This window comes from Hordeum vulgare, chromosome 4H (assembly GCF_904849725.1).
Source record: "Hordeum vulgare subsp. vulgare chromosome 4H, MorexV3_pseudomolecules_assembly, whole genome shotgun sequence".
Classification (NCBI taxonomy): domain Eukaryota; kingdom Viridiplantae; phylum Streptophyta; class Magnoliopsida; order Poales; family Poaceae; genus Hordeum; species Hordeum vulgare.
In genome coordinates, this window is record NC_058521.1 from 27,548,391 (window position 1) to 27,569,279 (window position 20,889).

A 20,889-nucleotide genomic window follows, 5' to 3' on the forward strand; every position below is an offset into this window, starting at 1 on the left:
CGTATTCATGGCCAACATTTTTTTCAATACATATTTAACAATTTTCAATTACATAGTTATCATTTTGAAAATATTATGAAAAATATATTTTGTACATATGTTCATAATTTTTTAAAATGTAAAAAAAATGTCAAACAAACCAAAAAAGAGAGGCAATGGCCTCGCGCGAGCTGGCCGAGCCATTTAGGCCGCTGCCTTCAAGGAGCTGCATATTAGCAATGGGCCTGCAGATAAAGGCCCGTAATAAGGGCTTGAGCTATTATAGGTGGGCCAGCTCAGCTGGATCTTGCGAACAATTCCAGAATCTGAATTATTAGGCCTGCCCCACGATCCAGGAAGGCACGAAGCGCAGGCAGAGGGGGGCTCCAGTCCGGCCGCCGCCACGACACACCGGTCCCGGCGAGAGCGAGAGACGGAGATGGCGCTCACCAACTTCATCGTGACGGCGGCGGTGGTGGGCGGGGCGCTGCTTCTCTTCACTACCGACGTACGGAAGTCCGGCGCCGTCTTCCGCCGCAACGCCCGCCAAATCCGACAGTGGCTCGAGGAGGACACCGCCTCCGCCGCATCCAAGTATCGCCACCAAACCGCCCGCTCTCTTGCTTGCCTCCCTGCTTCTCTTCTTGTTCTACTTAGGACATAGATGCGGATGCTAATTTTAGCACGCCTGTTAATCGGACTAGGGTTCGTTGGCCAGGTTAAAGCATGTGTGTCGTTTTAGGATCGGAGAGAAAAATAGAAGTTGGGAAGATCCTGTTTTCCTACTATTTAATCTTGCAGCAGCTGCTCGAGTAGGCGTTCTTAGCTTCTTTGCAGCAACTGTTATGAGTGGGGATTCTAGTTTGTTAATATTCCTCAGGCAACCGTGCTGTGGTAAATCGATTGATTGGGGGGTTTGAATTCTGGGTGGCTAGGGGCATCGTGAGGAGCTAGGGACCAAGACGGATGAGGTTGATTTTGCTTGATCCTGACAAAGAAATATACTTCTTTTTTGAACATCGAATGCATGTTTTTAGAAGTTCAGGGTTATGTTTCTAAATCTGAGCTTTATAGCAAAGAGGATCAATAGAAGCATAGTATGAGACTTCTCCGATCCACTTGGGTTAGTTGGTGCCTAGACTTGGTTGGTGCTCTTGCAAGCCTTTTGTCCTTGTAAGTGAATTTGCTGATTGGCCTGGTATATCCAAAGTTGATATGTCAATGGCTCAAGGGAAATTATCAAATTATTGCTTTAGGAAATGACAACGATGATGTATTTGGTCATAAGGCTGTGGAAAGAATCTAGATTCAGAAGTGCTCCCACATATTGTGTCACATCATCTAATCGGTAATAGCTGTCTGATTAGCATGTTACCCACTGTCTCATGTACATGTTCCTCACATTTGCATTGCTAAAACAAACTGGTACTGTGCCGAGTTTGAGCCGGGTTGAGCTAAGCTTTTTGTTTGTCGGGTTCTGTATGGTTGGACATAGCTAGATAAGGCTTAAACTTTTTTTTCTGTCCCTGTTCTTTGATCAAATGTCATATTACTCTTGCAGCAGTGCATACCAAATACATGCTGCTGCCTTCAGAAAGAAACACTCAATCTGTTACATTTACAAAGAAACTATGTTTCAAGAAATTTCTGTATTTTCACCTAAACAATGTTCTCGCGCTCTATGGCTATCACTTGAAAATTTATCCCCTTCTGTTTTAACAGTTAGAGATTTAAGTTAATTCTACTTTTCATACTTAAAAATAAGCAATTAATCAGTGTAGGAAAAGATATGCAGCTCTCCTGCATGTTCGGAAAAGAAATTGGTAGAAAATGTATGTATGATTGTACTATGCACTTTGACTATCTTATAAACCAGTTTCAGTAGTCCAGATATAGCATTTCTTACGTCTTGGGAAATCTCCAACGCTGACCCCCAAACCGGACATCGTATTTGTCCGCGGACTGGTGGGGACCAGTCCACGGACATTGATGCGGGATCCGGCCATCGAACCGTGCCTGCATACATTTCAAAGAAGATTTAAAATATCCAGACGAAATTCATGCAAATAAAATGGAATTCACTTAAGTTCGAACATAGTTTACATAAGATGGACGATATTTCGTCCATTTGACTAAAAACTAAAAAAAACTATGATGCTATCGTTAAGCGGACTATGACCTCGTAAGCGTGACCGCCTTGGCCAGCTGAGCTGTCGTCGCTGTCCGTGCCATCGTCGTCCTTCAAGCGGCGAAGTGGTGTTGGGCCATGACAACCTTGCCCAGCCGCCGCTTGGCGCTTGTAGAGGAGCCAGTCCGCTTCCCCCTCATCGTTCGGATGGCCGCCACGGCCATTGCGGACCTTGGCGGCAGCCTTCCCCTGCCGGCATTGGCGGAGGTATCGCTGAGTGACCTTTCCTCACCAATCTTGGTGAGCTCACCGTCGAGGCGGCTGCGGCGCCACGCGGTCGTATCCGCGGTGGTGGTAGACCGGTCGAGAGCCCAGGCTGCTCCTAAGTCCGGGTCGTTGTGGATCCAAGCCGGCGCCTCGTTCGATTTGGCAAACATGGAGCGTCGGGCCGCGTTGTGCCACTCCTGCTGCCCTGCCTGCCTCGCCGCCCTATCCTCGGCAGACACGATGGCCCGCGACGAAGGGGATTGCCGCCGCTACCACTACCGAGGTAGTAGAGGATGCGGCCGCGTAGCTTGGCGATCGGGGGCGGTACTTTCTGCGCCAGTTGCTGTGGGGTGGCGATGCCAACCCGTCGATCCAGGCGTATGACCCGGCTCCTCCTTCACGCGGCGCCCGATTTGGACGCCTCGGTTGCGTGCCGGTGACTCTAGTTCTTGGTTCACGCGGCGCCCGATTTAGACAACGCGGTTGCGTGGGGTGATGTCAGCTCCTCCTTCACATGAGGTAGAGGTGCTACTGGCACCTGCTTCACGCGGTAATGTGGCGGGGAGTGTGGCTCATCCTTCACGGCATGCGGCGATGAGGTCGATGTCGAGCGATCTCTTCGTCATGATCTCCATCTGACAGATGAACTCCTCGTTCGTCAACTCGGCCTCCGAGAGGAGGCGTGGCTGCGGCGGCGCCTAGTCCTCCTCGTCGTCGGAGGAGATGACGAGAGATGACGATCTCCTCCTTGCCGGAGGAGCCGGCGCCCGTGGAACCTGAGGACCCCGGAGAGAGAGGGCGGCGCCGCCTAAAAGGGATGAAGATCCACTGCCACCTGTGGGCCCGGAGAACCATGACTTGAGCATCACCGGAGAATGAGGAGGAGTTTGGAGAAACATGGCAAAGCGTGGAGGTGTGGATGTGGGTCGCCGGAGCACCGTTTATATAGGCATTGGAGACAACTGGTTGGAGATGCCCTTAGTTTGGCCATTACAAGTAAACCTACATTTGCACTCTGCATATGGCAACATGTTTACTTAATTACACTGTGCAAGTGTTTGACTGGCCTTGCTTCTTTGTTAACCATAATTACTGAATTATTTAGTGTTTTTAGCAAAAATCAGTATGAAAGACCCTACCGCACCGTTTTATATTTTGTAATAAAGGGAGTAATATCTATGGGATGGGAAAATCAGAAAAAAAAAATAGTTCAATTGTTACAAGCTATGATTGCATACCCTCCCTAAAGTTGGAGAGATTATTTTCATTCAACAATCTGTACTGTTACAGAGGTACAGTATATATGCAAGGGGTCAACCGAGAGGCCCTATTATCTAGGCACGTAGGCCTGATGCATTGGTTAGATCCTTAAGTCTAGGACTAACTCATGTCCACGACATAGTACAGTACACGTCTGTTAACACCTGAGGCTAGTTCTTGCTCTATTCTAAGCTACTCGTAGATAGACTCTACTTACTTTCCATATGCATCAACATGAAAGGCACATCTAAATATTATAGTATCATGCAGTTCATGTGTGATGTACATGTATGCTACTCTTAGTTGGCCTTAAAATCATTTCTCAGGATGAATAGTTCGCTTTGCAGCATCATGCGGCAAAAAAAAATCCTTGTTCCTCCCACCATATCATGAGTTCCGAACAATGCCATCTTCACCTAATTATCGAGTGGGTCTTACCGAACTAATGGTCATTGGTTAATATGCATAGCACTTGTTGTACTTCGGTTGTCTAGGAATGATAGTTATATTTATTGTTTGCTGCAATTGATAGTTAAATTAAACAATGTTGCAGGTCTGCAAAAGAAGCAGTTCCGCCTCCCAAGAAGCTGGATGGAGAGATTCCCAAGGACAAGCCAAAGGATCATTGAAATAGACCATTTGGTCGCATGATATGACTTTTGTCGAAGTTAGTCAACTTGTTCTACCCTTGCTGAGTGATAGAGATTTGTAGCTCATAAGTAATTGCATGACTAATATGTTTCCATTTTGATATAAGCATTTTGGCGCTTGTGTAGATGCAGAATAAGAACGGAGCAACCAAATTGGCTATTATTTTCTTCATGACAACCTATATATCTAGAGCGGTTTGAAGCTTTTGATGTGTCCAGTCCATAGAGGAGAGGGTTCTTACATAGTTACATACGGGACAATTTCTATTTTCGGCAGTATACACCTTTGCTTTGATGTCTTCAAATGTTGAAAAACTGTCATAGGCCTTTTGCGTTGGTGTTATAGACTAGGTAGGCACTAGTACATATGGCACTTTGCATCTTTGCATGGAGGAGAGGGTTCTTACATAGTTAGTACAACCTCTGTATCAAAATGTAAGACGCTTTTTTTGTTTTATTTTGCATAGGGCATAAAAGAAACGTCTTAAATTTTGTTACTGAGGGGGTACATACTGAATGACTCCTGTTTTCAGCAGTGAACCCCAGGGCTTTGATTAGAATCTTGTAATGTTGAAAAAACTGTCAAAGCATTGCTTTGGTGCTATAGACCAGGTATTACTGCCCCTGAAATGTTACTACAATCGTCCATCCATATTGCACCTTTTTTCCCCTTCTTTTTTTTGCGAGAAATCCATGTTTGTTTTGCTTACTGTTGGCACAATCATTTGTATGTGGGCGTCCTCCACATCATCTTGAACTGATTTGCCTAGCCTCTGGTCATAATTGGTTGAACAAATTATGGAGGACCCTCGCCTCTCGAGATGGACACAGAGGTAATCCTCTGATCCTCTGATTGGTGGAGAAGTAGGGACAGCAGATGTACCCTTCCCTAAGGTTTGGTGGCAAAGCTGATGAAAAAAAAAGAAGCAAGGACCCGATGCATGTTTGGCATCTGATCCCCCAAGGCAACGAAGCAGTCCATGATGAGTGCCCATGGAAGCTGTTGGTTTCAGCTATAGGGCGGCAATCATCACGCTACTTGTTAAGCTTGAGCAGCAAAGGTATGCAGGATACTCCTCTATTGATATGGACAAGACCCGCACGTGAGGGAAGCGGTGAGACGGCCGTCCCGTCCTCGTAGCAGGGATATATACTGTTGGAACAGCGGCGAGTTGCGTACAGTGAATCGGAGCAGGGATATATACTGTTGGAACAGCGGCGAGTTGCGTACAGTGAATCGGGTGGCGATGATGTTCGACTAGATGATGTTTACCGGCGTACCTCTACCTACTTCTCCTACCAGGGCACTTGTACACCTTCCTCTTCACTGTGTCGCACGCAGCAACGGGAAGCTGGCATCACCATCGATCAGCTCGGGTCAGTTTGGAGCTTATTGATTGGCCGCGTACGTACGTGCACGCCGGTTTTCCTCTTGCTGCAATGAGACACCAACCGTTCGTCCGTTCGTCCATGGGCAAACGGCAACCATCACATTCACACGAGCGGCTCCATGAGGTTGGCATCATGCATTGATCCGCTGTCCTCGCGGCCGGACCGGAGGAGATGGGGCGACGCTTCTTGGACGGGTGGACCGACCGACGCCTTCATCATTGATTGATGAGCTGATCCGCCCGCCTGCTTCCTCTGGCAACCAAATCTACGTCGCTGTCGCCCGTCGTCCGTGCCCAGCGGCCATCAATCAACCACAATTTCTCGCATTCATGGACGGACCCAAACCCCAATCATGTCGGCGCCGCGTCCACGCACTCCCCGCCGTACGTGCCGTGCGTCGGTCCATCCATCGCCCGGCACCGTGCAGCGCACGGCCGGAGCCGGAGCCAGCGCCGGCCCGGCGATCTCCGGTCGGCCTCCCGGTTCCCACAGGCCACAGCGCGCACGTACGTACGTCGGCGACCAACGGCCGGCCACCTGATCGAGCGCACGCTGCTCCGTTCCTTTCGAAATCTCTTCTCTTTTCTCCGTGCTCACGGGGGAAGATTGCGGTCCTAGCTAGCGTACCCACCTACTGTACAGCCCCATGCATATATCTATATGCAGCAGCAATCGGTTGCTTGCGCCATCCATCAGCTGCTACGATAATTGAGCCCATCAGTGAGCAACTTGATTAGGAGTAGTTCCTGCTGCTAATTAATCACTTCAACCGGATACTTACATAGTACTGATGCATGAGCATGATTGACATATTGGTAGGTAGGCCCCACCGACAGGTGCAACCCACCCACCAAGGCCTGCTTACAAATACCACTGTAGTTCATATGTACGTACCAATCCTGTAAAAACTAGAGTGGCAGTTGTTGTTCTTGATACGATATATACCACGCACGCACATACTACTATTTTCAGCAGAATAACTTTCCCCGACATGGCATCAATTGGATTCCCCAAAAGGTGGGGCAAAATCAAAAGAGCCACGCACAAGTTGCAGGTACATATGCCAGCCAGCCAACCGTGAGTGAGTGACCACACTCGTACCCGGCCAAGTGTATGCATGTACCATACATCGCTCTCTCTTGGGTTCATCGAGATCGGGCGCCAAATGCATGTAGTAGCCATATGTATATGTCCCCAATATTTACCATATGCATCCATGTATATGTATATGTATATGTATATGTATGTATGTATGTTTCTCTTATGTTTAGTTACAGATGAAAAGGAGGAAAAAAATGGTACACCAAGACTAAAACGGAACAAGAAACAGAACATGGAACAGGACAAGAGAACCAAAAAAAAGGAGTGACCAAAACAAATCTATAACATACACTTCCTATCTTTCTTTTCCTGTATACAGATCGATTTTCCTTAGCCCCCCAACAATAATGCCTAACGAAAGGAATTAACCTAGCTAAATTAAGAATCATAGGAAGAAGAAAATGAAGATGATGATTTGTCTCGTATATTAATATATATTCCCATCCCCTGCACCACCTCCAGAGGCACCATGCAATTTTATCTCTCTGTCTTCTCTGGTGCTACTGCTTTCTTTCTTCTCTCTTCGATGAATCTCCTCAGCGTGCTCCAAATAATGCAATGCATGCCTGAGCCATGAATGAATAATCAAGATATGTGTGTAGGTAGGCATCAACAACCATTGTAGTCTCTCAAGGAGAACCGGCCGCTGCCGTCCGGCCCCTGGTTGCCGGCGCCGGCGTGCTGCAGGCCCAGCGTAAGGGACACGTCGCCGGAGACCGCGCCGGTCGTGGCGGGCCCGTACCTCATCCTCACCCCGGGCTCGAACCTCCCGTACAGGTCGTCGGCGGCACCCACGTGCGCGTCGCCGCCAAGGAGCTCCGCCGGGTCAAGACCGACGAAGGCGGCGTCCGCCACGGATGGCCCCGCGCCGGGGTCGAGCTTATGGGGGTGGACGCCGGACATCCCGTGTTCTTGTTGGCCGTACCTGCCGCCGCCGTGGTGTATTACTAACTGCTGCTGCGAGCCGGTGGTCGTCGGGGAGTGCAAGTCGTCGGCGCCAGAGGGGTCGTTGCCGGACTCGGGCCCGCCCCCGCCGCCCCCGCCGGCGGCGGCGGAGGAGCCCTCGAGCTCCTTGGTCTCCTGCTGGTACATCTCCTCGATCATGGGCTTCCACAGCCGGACGCGGGCGTTGATGAACCAATTCGAGACCTGGAGTTGATCCAAAGGAAATTAACCAAACGAATTATTGCAGGCATAGGGAGGGTCCATAGAGCAATGGCGCCATGCGTGCATGCATGCATGCATCTGTGCAGCGACGTGTAGGGTAACTAGCTAGGAGTAGATACCTTTGCTCAGCAGTCCACACTGTCATTTTCGGTTTTTACCCAGCGCTTATTTGTCCTGTTTCGTTTGTACTGATTTCGTTGTACTAGTCAATTAGTAGTTCCTTTGCAACATGATTTGTCTTTTTCATATTATTAGAGGTTTATATATGTACTGTCTCTACCCCTATTAAACGGTAAAGGGAGCTATTCGCCAAAATATACTCCGTTCCTAAGTATAAGTCTATTTAGAGGTTTCATAAGCGGACTACATACATATGTTAGTCTTTTTAGAGATTTTACTACGAACTACATACAAAGTAAAATAAATAAATCTATACTCTAAAATATGTTTATTCTACATCCGTATGTAATATTTAGTAGACTCTTTAAGAAGACTTATATTTAGAAACAGAGAGAGTACATAGGAAAAAATGATTAACGCTAAGTTGCTTGCTCCAAGTATACATCTATAGTTACTGGATAATTGTTTTACGTTCTATTACGGAATCCGCGCAGTCTATAGTTACGGGATAGTCTCCCAGATTTATTTATTTATTACGGAATCCGCACAGTAAGTGTACATTATTAGAATAAATGAGGGACAGTTTAGAATAATCACATACTAAGTTTGTACCTGTTTTTTAAAAGATTCAGTGGATAGTTCTAAATAACACAAACTGAACAACAATAAATTTTAGCAGTAGATCGTGAAATTGCATGACCCATCCAAATAACTAAGAACTAATTGTTTGACGACAAATTTTCATTTCAGTGATTTTATTTCACTTTAACTATCAGTCTCCCCACCCACACCTGTCTTAGTTTTTCATTTATATAGTCGCTAAAATGCTTTTGAAAGGGCAAGCTCACGCCAATTTAGGTGTGGGTTCTACATGGTCTCGAGGATATTATAATGTGTCACAAGAAAACTTGCATTATGTCCTAGTTATTGGTTTGAACCGCACATATTGGCAGATACATAATAGTATACACTGAGCATGATGAGATATTTTGCTCATTGGAGAGTCACCCATTATCATGACAAAATGGCTTGTTTGAATCCTATTAAGTTCAAAAAATTATCCGTGAAAAACAAGAAGAACGGGATAAAATTCGACCATATATAGCTAGGTAGCAGTTGGACTAGGTGTACGAAAATTAGATAACTTAGTGCACTTTAAACCACATGCATATATATCATCGAAACTTAGGGATCCATTTTGGTATCAATTAGTTTTGTGAGTAAAAATAATTTCCCTTTTGCTATTTTTGGTGTACTCTAAACTGTACTGCTTGGTCCTGCAGCTTATTTCTCCTTTTTTTGTTAACCTTATGTTACTATTCTCATATTTTTGACTGAAGCAAGAAAAGGCTTTTCTATCTTAGAAAACCATTATTAACTTGTTAAGTATCCCAAGGCTCCTAGCTACTTTGCCCGCAACAAAGAAAAAAAAAATCCTAGCTACTTCAATTATTTGTATAGCGAATTTTCAACACAACACAAAGACAGCTAGCTAATGGTCCATAGAAACCACATAAACTAAAAGAGACCAGATTGATCGTGTTGCTTCAAGATGAAGCCACATGCAATTGGTCACACAGAAGGTACTCTACCATTTAGTTGCATATTGATTAAGTGTTTGCAGATGCATACACGATTTCAACAATGTTGATGTAATCAAAGCCTTAGGAAAACAACAATTAATTGACTGAGAAAGTTAGACCCAATGATAAATTTAGAATCAGAGATTCTCCGTCTAAATCAAAGTAGGTTCACTAGTCAATTCCTAGCTATACATAAACAAGCTAAATGTCTTGCTTGGAATAAACGGTGTACCTACTGGCCAGAGCCGGACATAGTAAAAGTACGGTGCTAACGAGGGGAGTAGGTTAATTAGATCCTAAACAGAAGACTTTGCTAGGCGCTACTTCAGCCTGAGAAGTTTGACAGTCCCTATGATCGTAAAAACCAAGAAATACTTTTTTTTTTTTTGCGGAGACTAAAACAAGAATTGTTTTGACAAATGAACAATAATTAAATCTACCGAAACGTTGCCAAACTACCATACAAACTACCGAACTCTGCATGAGGGTTACACACGAAGTTACTAACCTATGGAAGAGTAGCATGCATAGACCACACGATTACACGCACACAGTTTGTTCACGAGTTCCGGGAGGGGAACACGTGATAAGGGAGCTGGGGAGGGGCATGGTTTGCGTTGTCCCGCATTAGGAAAACAGCAAATGAAAATTGTGTACCAAGAGGGCCATGGATTAGTTACGACATGCATGAGGGGGCACCTGTGAAGGGACCACGTCCAGGAATACAGTACAAAAGAGAGATAGGTGAAGTGAAAGCTAAGCTATTCTCCGAAAAACTGCAAGATAAAAGTAAGTATATATATGATCGAACAGCAAGAGGAGTGAGAGTACGCTTCGAACATATACATGCCTAATATATATGTGGACAATTATGCAGCTGAGAATACTGCAATTGAAGTAACATGATCTACATTGAAGTATATGGTATTGCATATGCATATCGGTGGTCCATACGTATCACGCATATTAAATATAAATTATTATGATCAATTTTCTTGAATTTTCCATTCATTTGTACTCCCTCCGTTCCTAAATATAAGACATTTTAGAGATTGCACTATAAACTACATACGGATGTATATAGACATATTTTAGAGTGTACATTCACTCATTTTGCTCCGTATGTAGTCTCCTAGTAAAATCTCTAAAAGGTCTTATATTTTGGAACGGAGGGAGTAGTAATGATGTGAAAATAGATTAATTCACTCAAAAATCAGTTTAAACTGACTAGAGTTTCTACTTTTCATTTAACATGCATGGATATTGTCATTTAAATGTTATATAAATTATTATACTTTACCAGCATTTGATAGGATCATTCTAACCAAGTGGAAAAAAAGAAAGTATTCTGTCATGCAATTTAGTTTCTTAAGGAATGAAATTAGAGATTTGCCTCTCTTTGTATTAGCGACTTTTAATCGCTCTTGTTTATTGACGCACATTTGTATGTTAATTATACTATTATTTATCAAAGTAAGTGATCCGATTTAAATGCACATACAAGCCATCCACATCATCAAGTGTATGCAACCCTTCTACTTTCCATTTTCACTTCCACCACATGCAAGCCCTCCACATCACTAAGCACATGCAAGCCCACATAATATATACTTATGTTCTTATTAAAAATAACTGAGCTTGAATGTCACAAGGCAATATAACATGCATCCATTCCACCCTCCATTACCTCTAGGTTTTTACCATTCACACAACTATAATGTCGTGTTGTACTATTCTTGCATGTTCTAATTTCCTTTTTGATAATTTCATTGCTTGAAATTTCTATGGAACAAACGGTGTGTTACCTAGTTATCACAAAAATTAAAGTTGCAACATGAAAAAAAGAAGTTTCTTAAAAAACTATGAATTGCATTAAATGTGGGAAAAGGTTCAAGTTGTGGTAACATTCAAACCCAAACAAACAAGAAATGTCCGGAGAAATGCAAAGTTGCATACTACAACACCCCCTCCCCACCATAAGCCTTTTCACGCGCAAATAGGTGTTAGCCACCTGCCGATACCCAAGTTAATCGCTCCTCGTCGTTTTCTTCTTCTAGAATTGCACTTAAATTTTAGGTAGATTGTGCAGGGCCATGGACGCGACGCTTTGCAGTCATGAGCTAGGGTATTGAGATGCTTGCAAGCCATCACATAGTGAGCTATTACCAGACTATGATCCATGGCTGAGGTAGCGGAGACTTAACTCATGTTGTCGATGAGGCGAAAACAACCCATGCACTAGGCCCGTAGGTCACGAGGTCCTCAATATTTTCAGATTACGCCAACAAAGCGGGCAAAGTGATGAGGCATGAGCCAATCAGAGTAAGCCTGTGGAGTGGCTCGATTGGCTGGCACTTGTTCAACCGAGTGTGGGCAGCCTTGGGGGAGACAACTATGCATGAGATACATGTTCTTTTAGAATGGAGGTATAAGTTTCATCTTTTAGAGACAAATTGCATTCAGCCATTGCTTAAATAGTGAGAACACTATCGATTTCTCCATACATGACACTGTTCAGTTTTATTCATCAAAGAAAGTACATGTGTATTCTCTATGTTTTATTCTCGTGTTGATTATCCCATGATATTATATGTTAAAAAAATGCTGCATTGTCAAATTTTGGACATAAGTTTGCAGCGTCATATGTAAATTGTGCATACTATACTCGGATTGAATGTTTAGGCAGTGAAATCTTCTCGGGGTATCTATTTGAGGATTTTCCACAATTTATGAGTAATTTAGTATACGACTCCTCTTTCCGTTCACAACTTCACATTACGTATGTGTTACCCTGCATGATCGGTAAGTAAAACTAAACGGTAACGGACGCTATAGCTCTGTGTGACTATGAAGCTATCAAGTTTCTTTTTGAGTGGTGAAGCCATCGAGTTTTTTTTTCTTTTTGAATGGTGAAGCTATCAAGTTTTTAGACAACAGAAGAGAGACAAAATGCGAAACCTAGAAAGAAAAAAGGGAACAAAGAGCACAATCAGGGTATGGTCAACAGTGTAACATCCCATGCATGCGCACGCAAGAAAAGTCTGTGAAGATTCCATGTATACGATGTATATGCATGCATGCATGCACAGTGCGGTAGGAAAAGTGGTACAAACCTGGTTCCTGGACAGCCCCGTCTGCCTCGCCAACAGGTGCTTATCGGCGTCGCTGGGGTACCTGAGCACGCACGTCACGACGAAGCCACGCATCAGCAACAGCAATACAAATACTCCATGCAAAATACAAAACAGACCGATGATCATTAAGCTAGGCTGCATGCACTCCTTCATGCCTGCTACTCTAGACAGCTGCCTCACTGCACAAGCAGCAGCATGCAGTGGCAAGCAGCAGCAGCAGCACAGGAACAGCACCACCACTGCGGGCAGCGGTGCACTGTTCACCAATCATATACGAATTATATGTGCGCTGCCCAGATGAGCAACATATGCCTTGTTCCATTCCACCTACCTACGCGTGCATGCATGCACGCACGCACGGACGGCAATGAACCAAAAAGAAACGGATTCCTAGATAAACCCCCTCCGATCTGATGGATCATCTTTTGATCTCTCAGCAGAGCGGCAGAGCATGGCAATGGCATGGTGCGTGCACGATCGCAGAACGAACTTGTAAAGCTAGCAAGCTTGCCCATGCTATGCTGATGCTGCATGCAGCAGAAGCCAGAAAAAGGCTCCAAGGAATGAAGCAGGCGATGGCAGCGCAGGGGTGGGCGGGGCTATAGCTGAGGCTTTTGCGCGCGCGTGAGGAGCTTTTGAAAAAAGATGAGCAGAATTCCTGAGCTGAGGTCCGGAGGTAGACTGACAGCCAGTGTCCATCCAGCCCTGCTGCAGCCACTAAAAACGGGCAGGGGGGGGGGGGCAGTAAAAACTGGGGCGGAGAAAGTTGAATTTCTGCAATGATGGGAAAGTAATCCGGGAGCGGCAAAAGGGAAGGAATATGCACAGTGCCCGGCATGGCGTGGCGCCTGTCCCTGCCTGCCGGCCGGTCAGCCGGTTTTTAGCGCGGATCTCGAGAAAAATTACTGCTTTTGCGAAAGCAGCGCAGCGCATCAGCATCAGCGGCAAACAAGGGAGAGGGGAGGAGAGGGAGGGAAAGAGGGCGCGGGAACAAAGCAGAAGCTGCCCGTGATGAGTGCAGTGCTCGTACCGTCCTAGCACCCCTACCATGTCGACGGACGGACGGACGGACGGCATGCATTCGCCGCCAGATCCCATGCATGCATGGCTAGAGAGCATAATGCAAAGTCCTCCATGCATGCATGCCAGGCTAGTCTATCCTAGAGAAGAACAGTCGCATGCATGCATGCACGCAGCTATGCATGCCCACCTGAATACCTGATCGATCGACTGTACTGCATGGACATCTACCGACGTAGGAGTAGGACGTAGGGTACGGAGCAGTGAGTTGATAATGTTGGAGAGAATTGGGATGGATGGATGGATGGTGGTACGTACGGGTGTAGGAAGTGCTCGAAGAGCCAGGAACGGAGGATGCTGACGGAGCGCTCGGGGAGGCCGCGCTGGGGCCGCCACGCCTCCTGCTCCATCATGCCCATGTGGTGGAAGGCGCGCTGCTGCCGGAGGCTCTGGTCGATGGCGCGGAGCCGCGGCGTCTCCCCCTTGGTCAGCCCGGAGCTGGTGCCGGCGTCCTTCTCCCCAAGCAGCTCGCAGGTGTGCCGCAGCTGCGCGGCGATGGCGTCCTTGAGGCACCGGAAGTGCCGCGACATGGCCTTCTGCGCCAGCGCCGTGTAGGGCGTCGCCGCCCCGAACCCCATCACCGAGTCGAAGAAGTTCACCACCATCTGCATCTGGTCGCAGTAGTGGTTGTACCTCCGATCCACCTGTGGAACCACAAAAACACACATTCACAACGACTGAGCTAATTAACCAACCACGCACATCGATCCATCTCCAAGTTCTGTAAATTATGAGTACAGTCTATAGCAAGCATGAACGAAAGTAAACAAGCTAGAAATGGAGAGAAAATCACAAGCAGATCGACTAAGAGATTAATTAAGATGCATGCATGCATGATCGTCGTTGGATTGTGATGAAGAAGAAAATTCAAAGTTACCACCCACACACACACACACGAAAGAAAGAAACAAACTTTGGGTGCGGGCAATTAAGACATGGGCATGGCGTAGCATGTGTCGCTGGCACAATTATGAGCGAGAAATGGGTGGGAAGAACAAGAGGAGCTGAGGCCCACGGCCGTTTGGCAACAGCAAAGCCATGCGCACAGGCATCTAACTTGCATGTGCCGATTTGTTCCTGTGCTCGTGCTGTTGATCGCCGATCTCTCTTTCCAATTATGTAGCAGGAGTAGTAATATATAGTATCCGGGGACACATGTGACTTGTGAGTGCTACCCCTCGTACTTCCTCACTCACTATACTGTGCCAAATTCTAACAGCTCCCACACAAATCTACCTGAGCTATCCATCCATCCATCTATCTCTAGCCATTTTGTTTCATCCTTATATATATATACAACTAGCTAGCTACTAGAGAGACTAACTAGAGTAGTAGTGTATGATATTGATACTATATTACGAGATAATTAGACGTGGTGACGTGACACAAATCATAGCCCAAATGCGTGTGTGTGGAGATGGCTGGAAATATAATAATACCAACGGGTGTCCGTACTCTCTTTCCCTTTGCGGGGGAAGAAGATATGGAAAGAGAGAGTCCATGCATGCAAGCAAGCATAAAGAAATGGGGGCGATGAATGCTGCGGCAACAGCTGCTATCACGGCATTGCGGCACCAACAACCGCACAAAAAGAAAATCGGATCGGCCGCCGGGGGCCGTGGGATGGATGATGGATGGATGCTACTATGATTGGAGATTCATATCTCCCTTGGAGTTTGCGTCGTGACAATCCTCCAAAAAGCTACCTCTGCCTGCGCTGCACTGCCATTGGCGGCCGCCTCGCTGTGCATGCCACGTCCCGGTCCGACTCACTGACTGACTGACTAACCTGCATGGTATGGTAGTAAAAAAAAAAGAAGAAAAAACAGGAGCCAGTTCGTTGTGAAGCAGCTGGACTCGAGGCCGTACTGGTCAGCTAGCCCTACCGGCCAGCTACCTACTGTCTGTTGCACTTGCAAGTTGCACCTACCTAAACTTTGCCGGCGCCATGCCGCCGCGCCGGCCGGAGCTGCTAGCTATTTGGACACGACCATCGCACCATGCATGCATGAGGAAGAGAGAGAGAGAGAGGGGGGATATGGGGAGAAGTGCGCGTGTGTTTGTGGGTACGTGCCTCGTCGAGCATGGAGATGAGCTTGGCCTTCTTGCGCTGCTGCTCGAACCGGTCGGCGGGGGAGAGCTGCGGGGGCTCCTTGGACGCCGATGATGGCGACTGGGCGGCGCCGGAGCTGGAGGGCCCGCCCTTGCTCGCGTTAGGGTTCGACGAGGAGCCGCCGCGCCCGCCTCCCTTGATCGTCTGCCCGCGGCCCACGCTGCAGAATTCGTCGAGGAGCTCCTGGGCCGCGCGCGTGTACTTGGAGTTGCGCAGCACGCCGGCGACCCCGGCGGGGCCGTACCCGACGTGGAGCTGCTGCCCCATCGAGCCCACCTGGCCGTGCAATGCCATCGGGAGCTGTTGCACCGACGCGGCCTGCTGCTGCTGCTGCTGCTGCTGCTGCTGTCGGTTGAAGTAGAGCACGCCGTCTCTCACCCTTAGCTCCTCGGCCTGCTTCGCCATCTCAAGCTGCTGTAGCGACGGCGACAGGGAGAGGGAGAGGCCCTGGCCTTCCACCACGCCGGCCCCGCCGCCGCCGAACGAGCTCGCCGCGTTGCCGTACGCCTGGAACGCCTCGTGGTGCTGGATGGCCGACTGCGCGTCAGACGGCGGAGGGGATGTTGGCGACGACCTTGACTGCTGCTGCTGCTGAGGGTTCATCAAGAAGAGCTGCATCGCGGCGGCCGGGTCGGTGGCGAGGCCCGCCATGCCGCCTTGCTGCTTGGGCGAGGACGTCTCACCTAATAAGTTGGCCCCGCCGAGGACCACGCCAGCGCGGCCAGGCCCGGCGCTCCCGAACCAACCGCCGTCGCCGGGCAAGCCGGCTACCGCTCCCGGCGCCTGCTGCCGGAACCCGAAGCGGTAGTTGGCGTTCATCTGGCTGGCCAGCAGCTCGGTGGCGGATGGGCCCGACGGCGTCTGGGCGGAGAAGTTGAACATCTCGGCGAGCATGTTGGAGGCGCCGGTGGCGGCGGCGTGGTCGTACATGGCGCCGGGCTCGACGTGCTGGTCGCCATCGATAGGGAGCAGGCCGGCGGCAGCCGGGTCGAAGCCCTGGACCCTCAGCTTGTCTCGTCGGCTCTGCTGCGCCACGTGGTCGTGCTCTTGATGCTGCTGGTCCTGGCTGGATCCCGGGCGGTCGAAGCCATCCGAGGAGAAGCCATAGACGCCGCTGCTGCCCTGGTGGAATCCCTGGGAGTGGGACATAGAACTCGCCGTGGCCGGCCGGCCGTCGTCGTGGATCGCCGCACTGCTCTTGGGCGTGCTCACGTGCTGCCTGGTCGCCTGACACGGTGGCGCCGCTATCCCCATACTGGCGGCGCCACTGTCATCATCGTCGTCTGGTCGTCGGCGCAAAGAAAAAAAATCCCCTTCTCCCGCAGGCCGCGCGCAGCAGCAAACCTGACAAGTTCGTCGGCAACAACCATCAGAAAGAGAAAAAAAAGAAGAAGAAGAACCCATGCATCAAAAAACAATCAAGAATAATCCAAAACCATAGAAAAGAACTTGAAACAAAATTAAAAAAAAAAGATGTCAATCTCCCTCCCAAATTAACTCCTCAACACCCAGTCGATCGAATTACGCATGAACAGCTCGATCGATCGATCGAATCGAACGCGCTGGCTGGCTGGCTGGCTATAGCTAGCAGATATAGCTTAGCTTTTTTGCGTTTCACTTACCTAAGAGGAAGATGAGGAGGAGGAGGAGCACATCGTTATCTCGTGGAGGGAGTGAAAGGCTTGCCTCCGGGAGACCTCCTCGCCACCATCTCTGTCTCGGCTTGTCTCCCTCCCTCTCGAAATCTCTTTATCTCTCCCTCTCTCTGGTGTGGGTGGCTATCTCTGTATTTTTTCCCCTTGTCCGGTCGGGCGAAGCAGCAGTTCTTGGTCGCCTTGTGCAATCGCCTTCTGAAAGGGAAGAGCGACGCAAAGGGGGAGGGGGAGGAGGCTAATATACACCCCGGTGCAGCTCGCTTATAAAAAAAAACTCTCAGTGTTTGTGCTGCTGCTGCTGCGGCTCTGCTGCTGATCCCTCCTGCCGCCGGCGCCGCTGCTGATGATATGTATCGGAATTGGACAGAGCCCGAGGTTAAGGGGAGCGCTGGGTCTTAGGAAAACGTCGCTGTTGTCACCCTCTCTCCTCCTTTGGTATCCCCCCTCCCCTTTTCAATTCTTTTTTCTGCTTTGCGCATTTAATAAGTAATAATCTGCGTCGCTGTTGTGCTGTGGTTAAGTTATTATTTGCTGGTGCTGCTGATGTCGTACCCTTGTTTTTATTTGTCTCCCTCCCCTTGCTTTCTCCCCCCTCCACCCTTTTTTCCACACTGATCTCTACTATCAGTAGTTACTACCACTCCTGCAACCAATAGTTAATTACTTCCTCCGTCTGTAAAAAATGTTTTTTTATACATTATAAGAAGTATATACTAATGCAGGCATGTGATATGCAAGTAGAATCACCGTCATGTTACTAGTACATAACATCGGTGTCTAGATGACAGGCAGATATGTTCATGGAGATGTGTCTTGCATTGTCCGGCAGAAGAAATAAATTGGCCGTAAAGCAGAGATGGAGGGAGGGAGGGGGATTGGACGGGAAAAGAAGGAAGGAAAGCGAGGAGGCTGGAGGAGTCCCTCTCTGCGTCTTTCCAGCCTTTTCTTTTTCATTTCGAAATTGACCAGCACTTGAAAGGCCCCGGGCCGGCAAGCAAATTGACCCATGCCTGCAAACTGAGCAAATTTCGAGCCTTTTTTCATGTGCCTTAAACGGGCGCCCGCCCCATGTCCGTCACGCTCCGTTCCTCCTTTATTTTTGGAGGAGATATAAATTTCATACTTTAAAAGACAGGAAAAGGAGTGTAGCCTAGCCACATCTGAGTTTCTGGTTGGTGCAACCCTCCCGTCCCTCTCTCTGTTTTTCTTTAATTTTTCATTTTCTCCGGCTGATCGACGTGGACCGACCTACACCCTCGATATGTTGTTTCGGTTCTCGCAATGCCTCATGTGCGTCGCATGCCGGCCTAATTAATCCATCCCCCTAACAGCCCGTACGGATGAATAATCAGCTAAACCGGTAGGGGTACCCTTTTTTTATTGCTTGTGTCCGTGTTGACCCGATGTACTTACTTGATTAACTCGAGCTTGATATTTTCTTCTTCTTCTTTGGGTTGAGAAAGGGCTTGATTTTTGTAGCGTTAACAGTGGGGCAATTAAGAGGCGGTTGAGAAAGAGAGACGGAGAACAAGACGCATAACGGAGGAGGAGGAGGCCACATTTGTCCCGGCCGTCTCTGACTTTTCTCCATCGCGAGACCGAGAGGGGTAGGTTAGTCATTTTCTTAATTAGGGGGGCTTAAAAGGGAAGAGAAGATGAGGTGGCTGGGCCGTGGAGCCTGCCTGGGCCTGGTTGGGTTGGAGGCTTGGTGTGCTAGCTAGCTAGCTCGCGTGCGTGCGTGCGTGCCTTTGCTGGCGCGTCTTTGTCGGGCCGTCGGATGGGGATCGTGCGGCCGCCGCGCGGTGGTCCAGCCGCGCGATAGCGGCCACGGGCGGGCCTTGTCGGCCGCTGGGAGCGGGTGAGGGGCGCCCGTTTCTTCTTCTTCCTCTCCTTGCCTCGCTTCTTCCTTCTTCCCCGGTGGCGTCCCGATCAATTATTGGGCCGCTGTGATTTGGACCCGGCACCAACTCGATCCTAGTCTCGCACAGTGATGATCATGCAGTGCAGCCATCTCCCTCCCCCGTGGGCCCCCCGCCGAAAAGATGTCCCTCTCTCCCTCTCTCTCTCTCTCTCTCCCGCGCGCGCGCCATGGCCTGGGCAGTGGCCACCATCGCCATGGCTAGGCTAGGCTAGCTCGACCCGATGGCTGACCCAACGACCGGATTAGGAAGCGTAGGCCTCCCTCCGCCCGATTAGAGAGAGAGGGAGAGAGAGGCTCGACCGTAATCTCGCTGGTAATCTTGAAACGGAGAGCGCTTTCTGGTTATTCCTCTTTCTCCCCGGCCTTCACACGGGGACCTCACTCCTGTTACTTTCTTCCCTTTCTTTCTTTCTTTCTTTATTTCTCACGTTGCTTTTCCTTGATTCCTCTCGCCCGGATGGGTCGACGATCCTGCAATATAAACGCGGAGGCTTGACTTCTTGAGGAAAGCAGCATGCATGCATGCATGGTGCAATGCAGTTTTGTGTGTACCCTCGCTCTTTTTTTTTGCCGCAGCTAGGAATTTATTTACTGTAGGAGTGTATAAGTAAGCAAGCATGCATGATGGCACACGATTTCAGTAATGACTGGCCTGAAACTGGGATCAGGGGTCACTACAGTATATTGCCTTGCCACTCTTAATTCTTAAATCGGTTCACCTTTCTAGTACCAACATGAACTGCTCACCTGTGAGAGATGGTGACCGCAACAGCTACTAACTACTGGGTGCGATATATGTCTTGTCCAAAGAGGCGGGCAGAACACAGTAAAGATCAAAGCTAGAGGTAGGAGGATGATATTTCTTGTGGTTGACCCTGCCTGCAGCTAGCTGTGGCGGCAGATGGAGGGAGGAAAAACAAAGGGATATGATAGATTCTGTCTGTGAAATGGGCAGCCGGCCAGTCAGTCAGGGTAGGTCCAATCAGCCGGGCATCTATGAATGGCAGTTTGAGGATTCATTTAAGGAGGAGAGAGATCGATCTGGCTATTCCTAGCTGAAAGTTACTAGTAAAAGGCCATATATAGTGTATGTAGCTTGATGGGGGCAGTGGGAGGGAGGAGTCGCTCGATCGCTAGCAGCTGCTCCGTCGAATGAGATGCCCGGCCTCCCGGCATGGGCAGACATTCCGCATCAAGTACCACTCGCTCGCTACTCCACACAGACGGATTGGTACACATCTGGAGCCTAGCTAGCTTCATCTGATGTTTACCATCTGGTTGACATGAATTTGAGAGGGTGCCGTCACGTCTGTCAGAGGTTTCCTTGTGTTTTCCCAAT

The 20,889-nt window shown here is 48.5% G+C and overlaps 2 protein-coding genes across 4 annotated transcripts; one reads left to right on the forward strand and one right to left on the reverse strand.

Moving 5' to 3' along the window:
* Positions 1–319: 319 nt before the first annotated feature.
* Positions 320–4,491, forward strand: LOC123447677. 2 transcript variants are annotated; one of them, XM_045124305.1, is made up of 3 exons: positions 320–573; positions 4,188–4,301; positions 4,411–4,491. In XM_045124305.1, exons 1-2 carry the CDS (start codon positions 419–421, stop codon positions 4,261–4,263), a joined length of 231 nt encoding a protein of 76 aa, XP_044980240.1. In that variant the 5' UTR covers positions 320–418; the 3' UTR covers positions 4,264–4,301; positions 4,411–4,491. The 2 variants fall into 2 exon arrangements, with proteins under 2 accessions (XP_044980240.1, XP_044980239.1); XM_045124304.1 differs by having other exon boundaries at positions 321–573; positions 4,188–4,491.
* A 2,410-nt stretch (positions 4,492–6,901) lies between these two features.
* LOC123447679 (BEL1-like homeodomain protein 4) lies at positions 6,902–18,078 on the reverse strand. 2 transcript variants are annotated; one of them, XM_045124307.1, is made up of 5 exons: positions 17,597–18,078; positions 15,936–17,318; positions 14,120–14,505; positions 12,761–12,821; positions 6,902–7,926 (listed from the first exon to the last, which is right to left on the reverse strand). In XM_045124307.1, the coding sequence occupies exons 2-5, from the start codon at positions 17,226–17,228 to the stop codon at positions 7,387–7,389; spliced, it is 2,280 nt and encodes a 759-aa protein (XP_044980242.1). In that variant the 5' UTR covers positions 17,229–17,318; positions 17,597–18,078; the 3' UTR covers positions 6,902–7,386. The 2 variants fall into 2 exon arrangements, with proteins under 2 accessions (XP_044980242.1, XP_044980241.1); XM_045124306.1 differs by lacking the exon at positions 17,597–18,078 and having other exon boundaries at positions 15,936–17,590.
* Between the last annotated feature and the right edge of the window lie 2,811 nt (positions 18,079–20,889).

Coding starts and splice junctions, on each gene's coding strand:
- LOC123447677 (XM_045124305.1), top strand. CDS start 419: ATGGCGCTCACCAACTTCATCGTGACGGCGGCGGTGGTGGGCGGGGCG. Junction 574..4,187: donor ACCGCCTCCGCCGCATCCAA/GTATCGCCACCA, acceptor ACAATGTTGCAG/GTCTGCAAAAGAAGCAGTTC.
- LOC123447679 (XM_045124306.1), bottom strand. CDS start 17,378: ATGGGTTCTTCTTCTTCTTTTTTTTCTCTTTCTGATGGTTGTTGCCGA. Junction 14,506..15,935: donor TCATCTCCATGCTCGACGAG/GCACGTACCCAC, acceptor GTGGTTCCACAG/GTGGATCGGAGGTACAACCA. Junction 7,927..12,760: donor CGGGGCTGTCCAGGAACCAG/GTTTGTACCACT, acceptor GATCAACTCCAG/GTCTCGAATTGGTTCATCAA.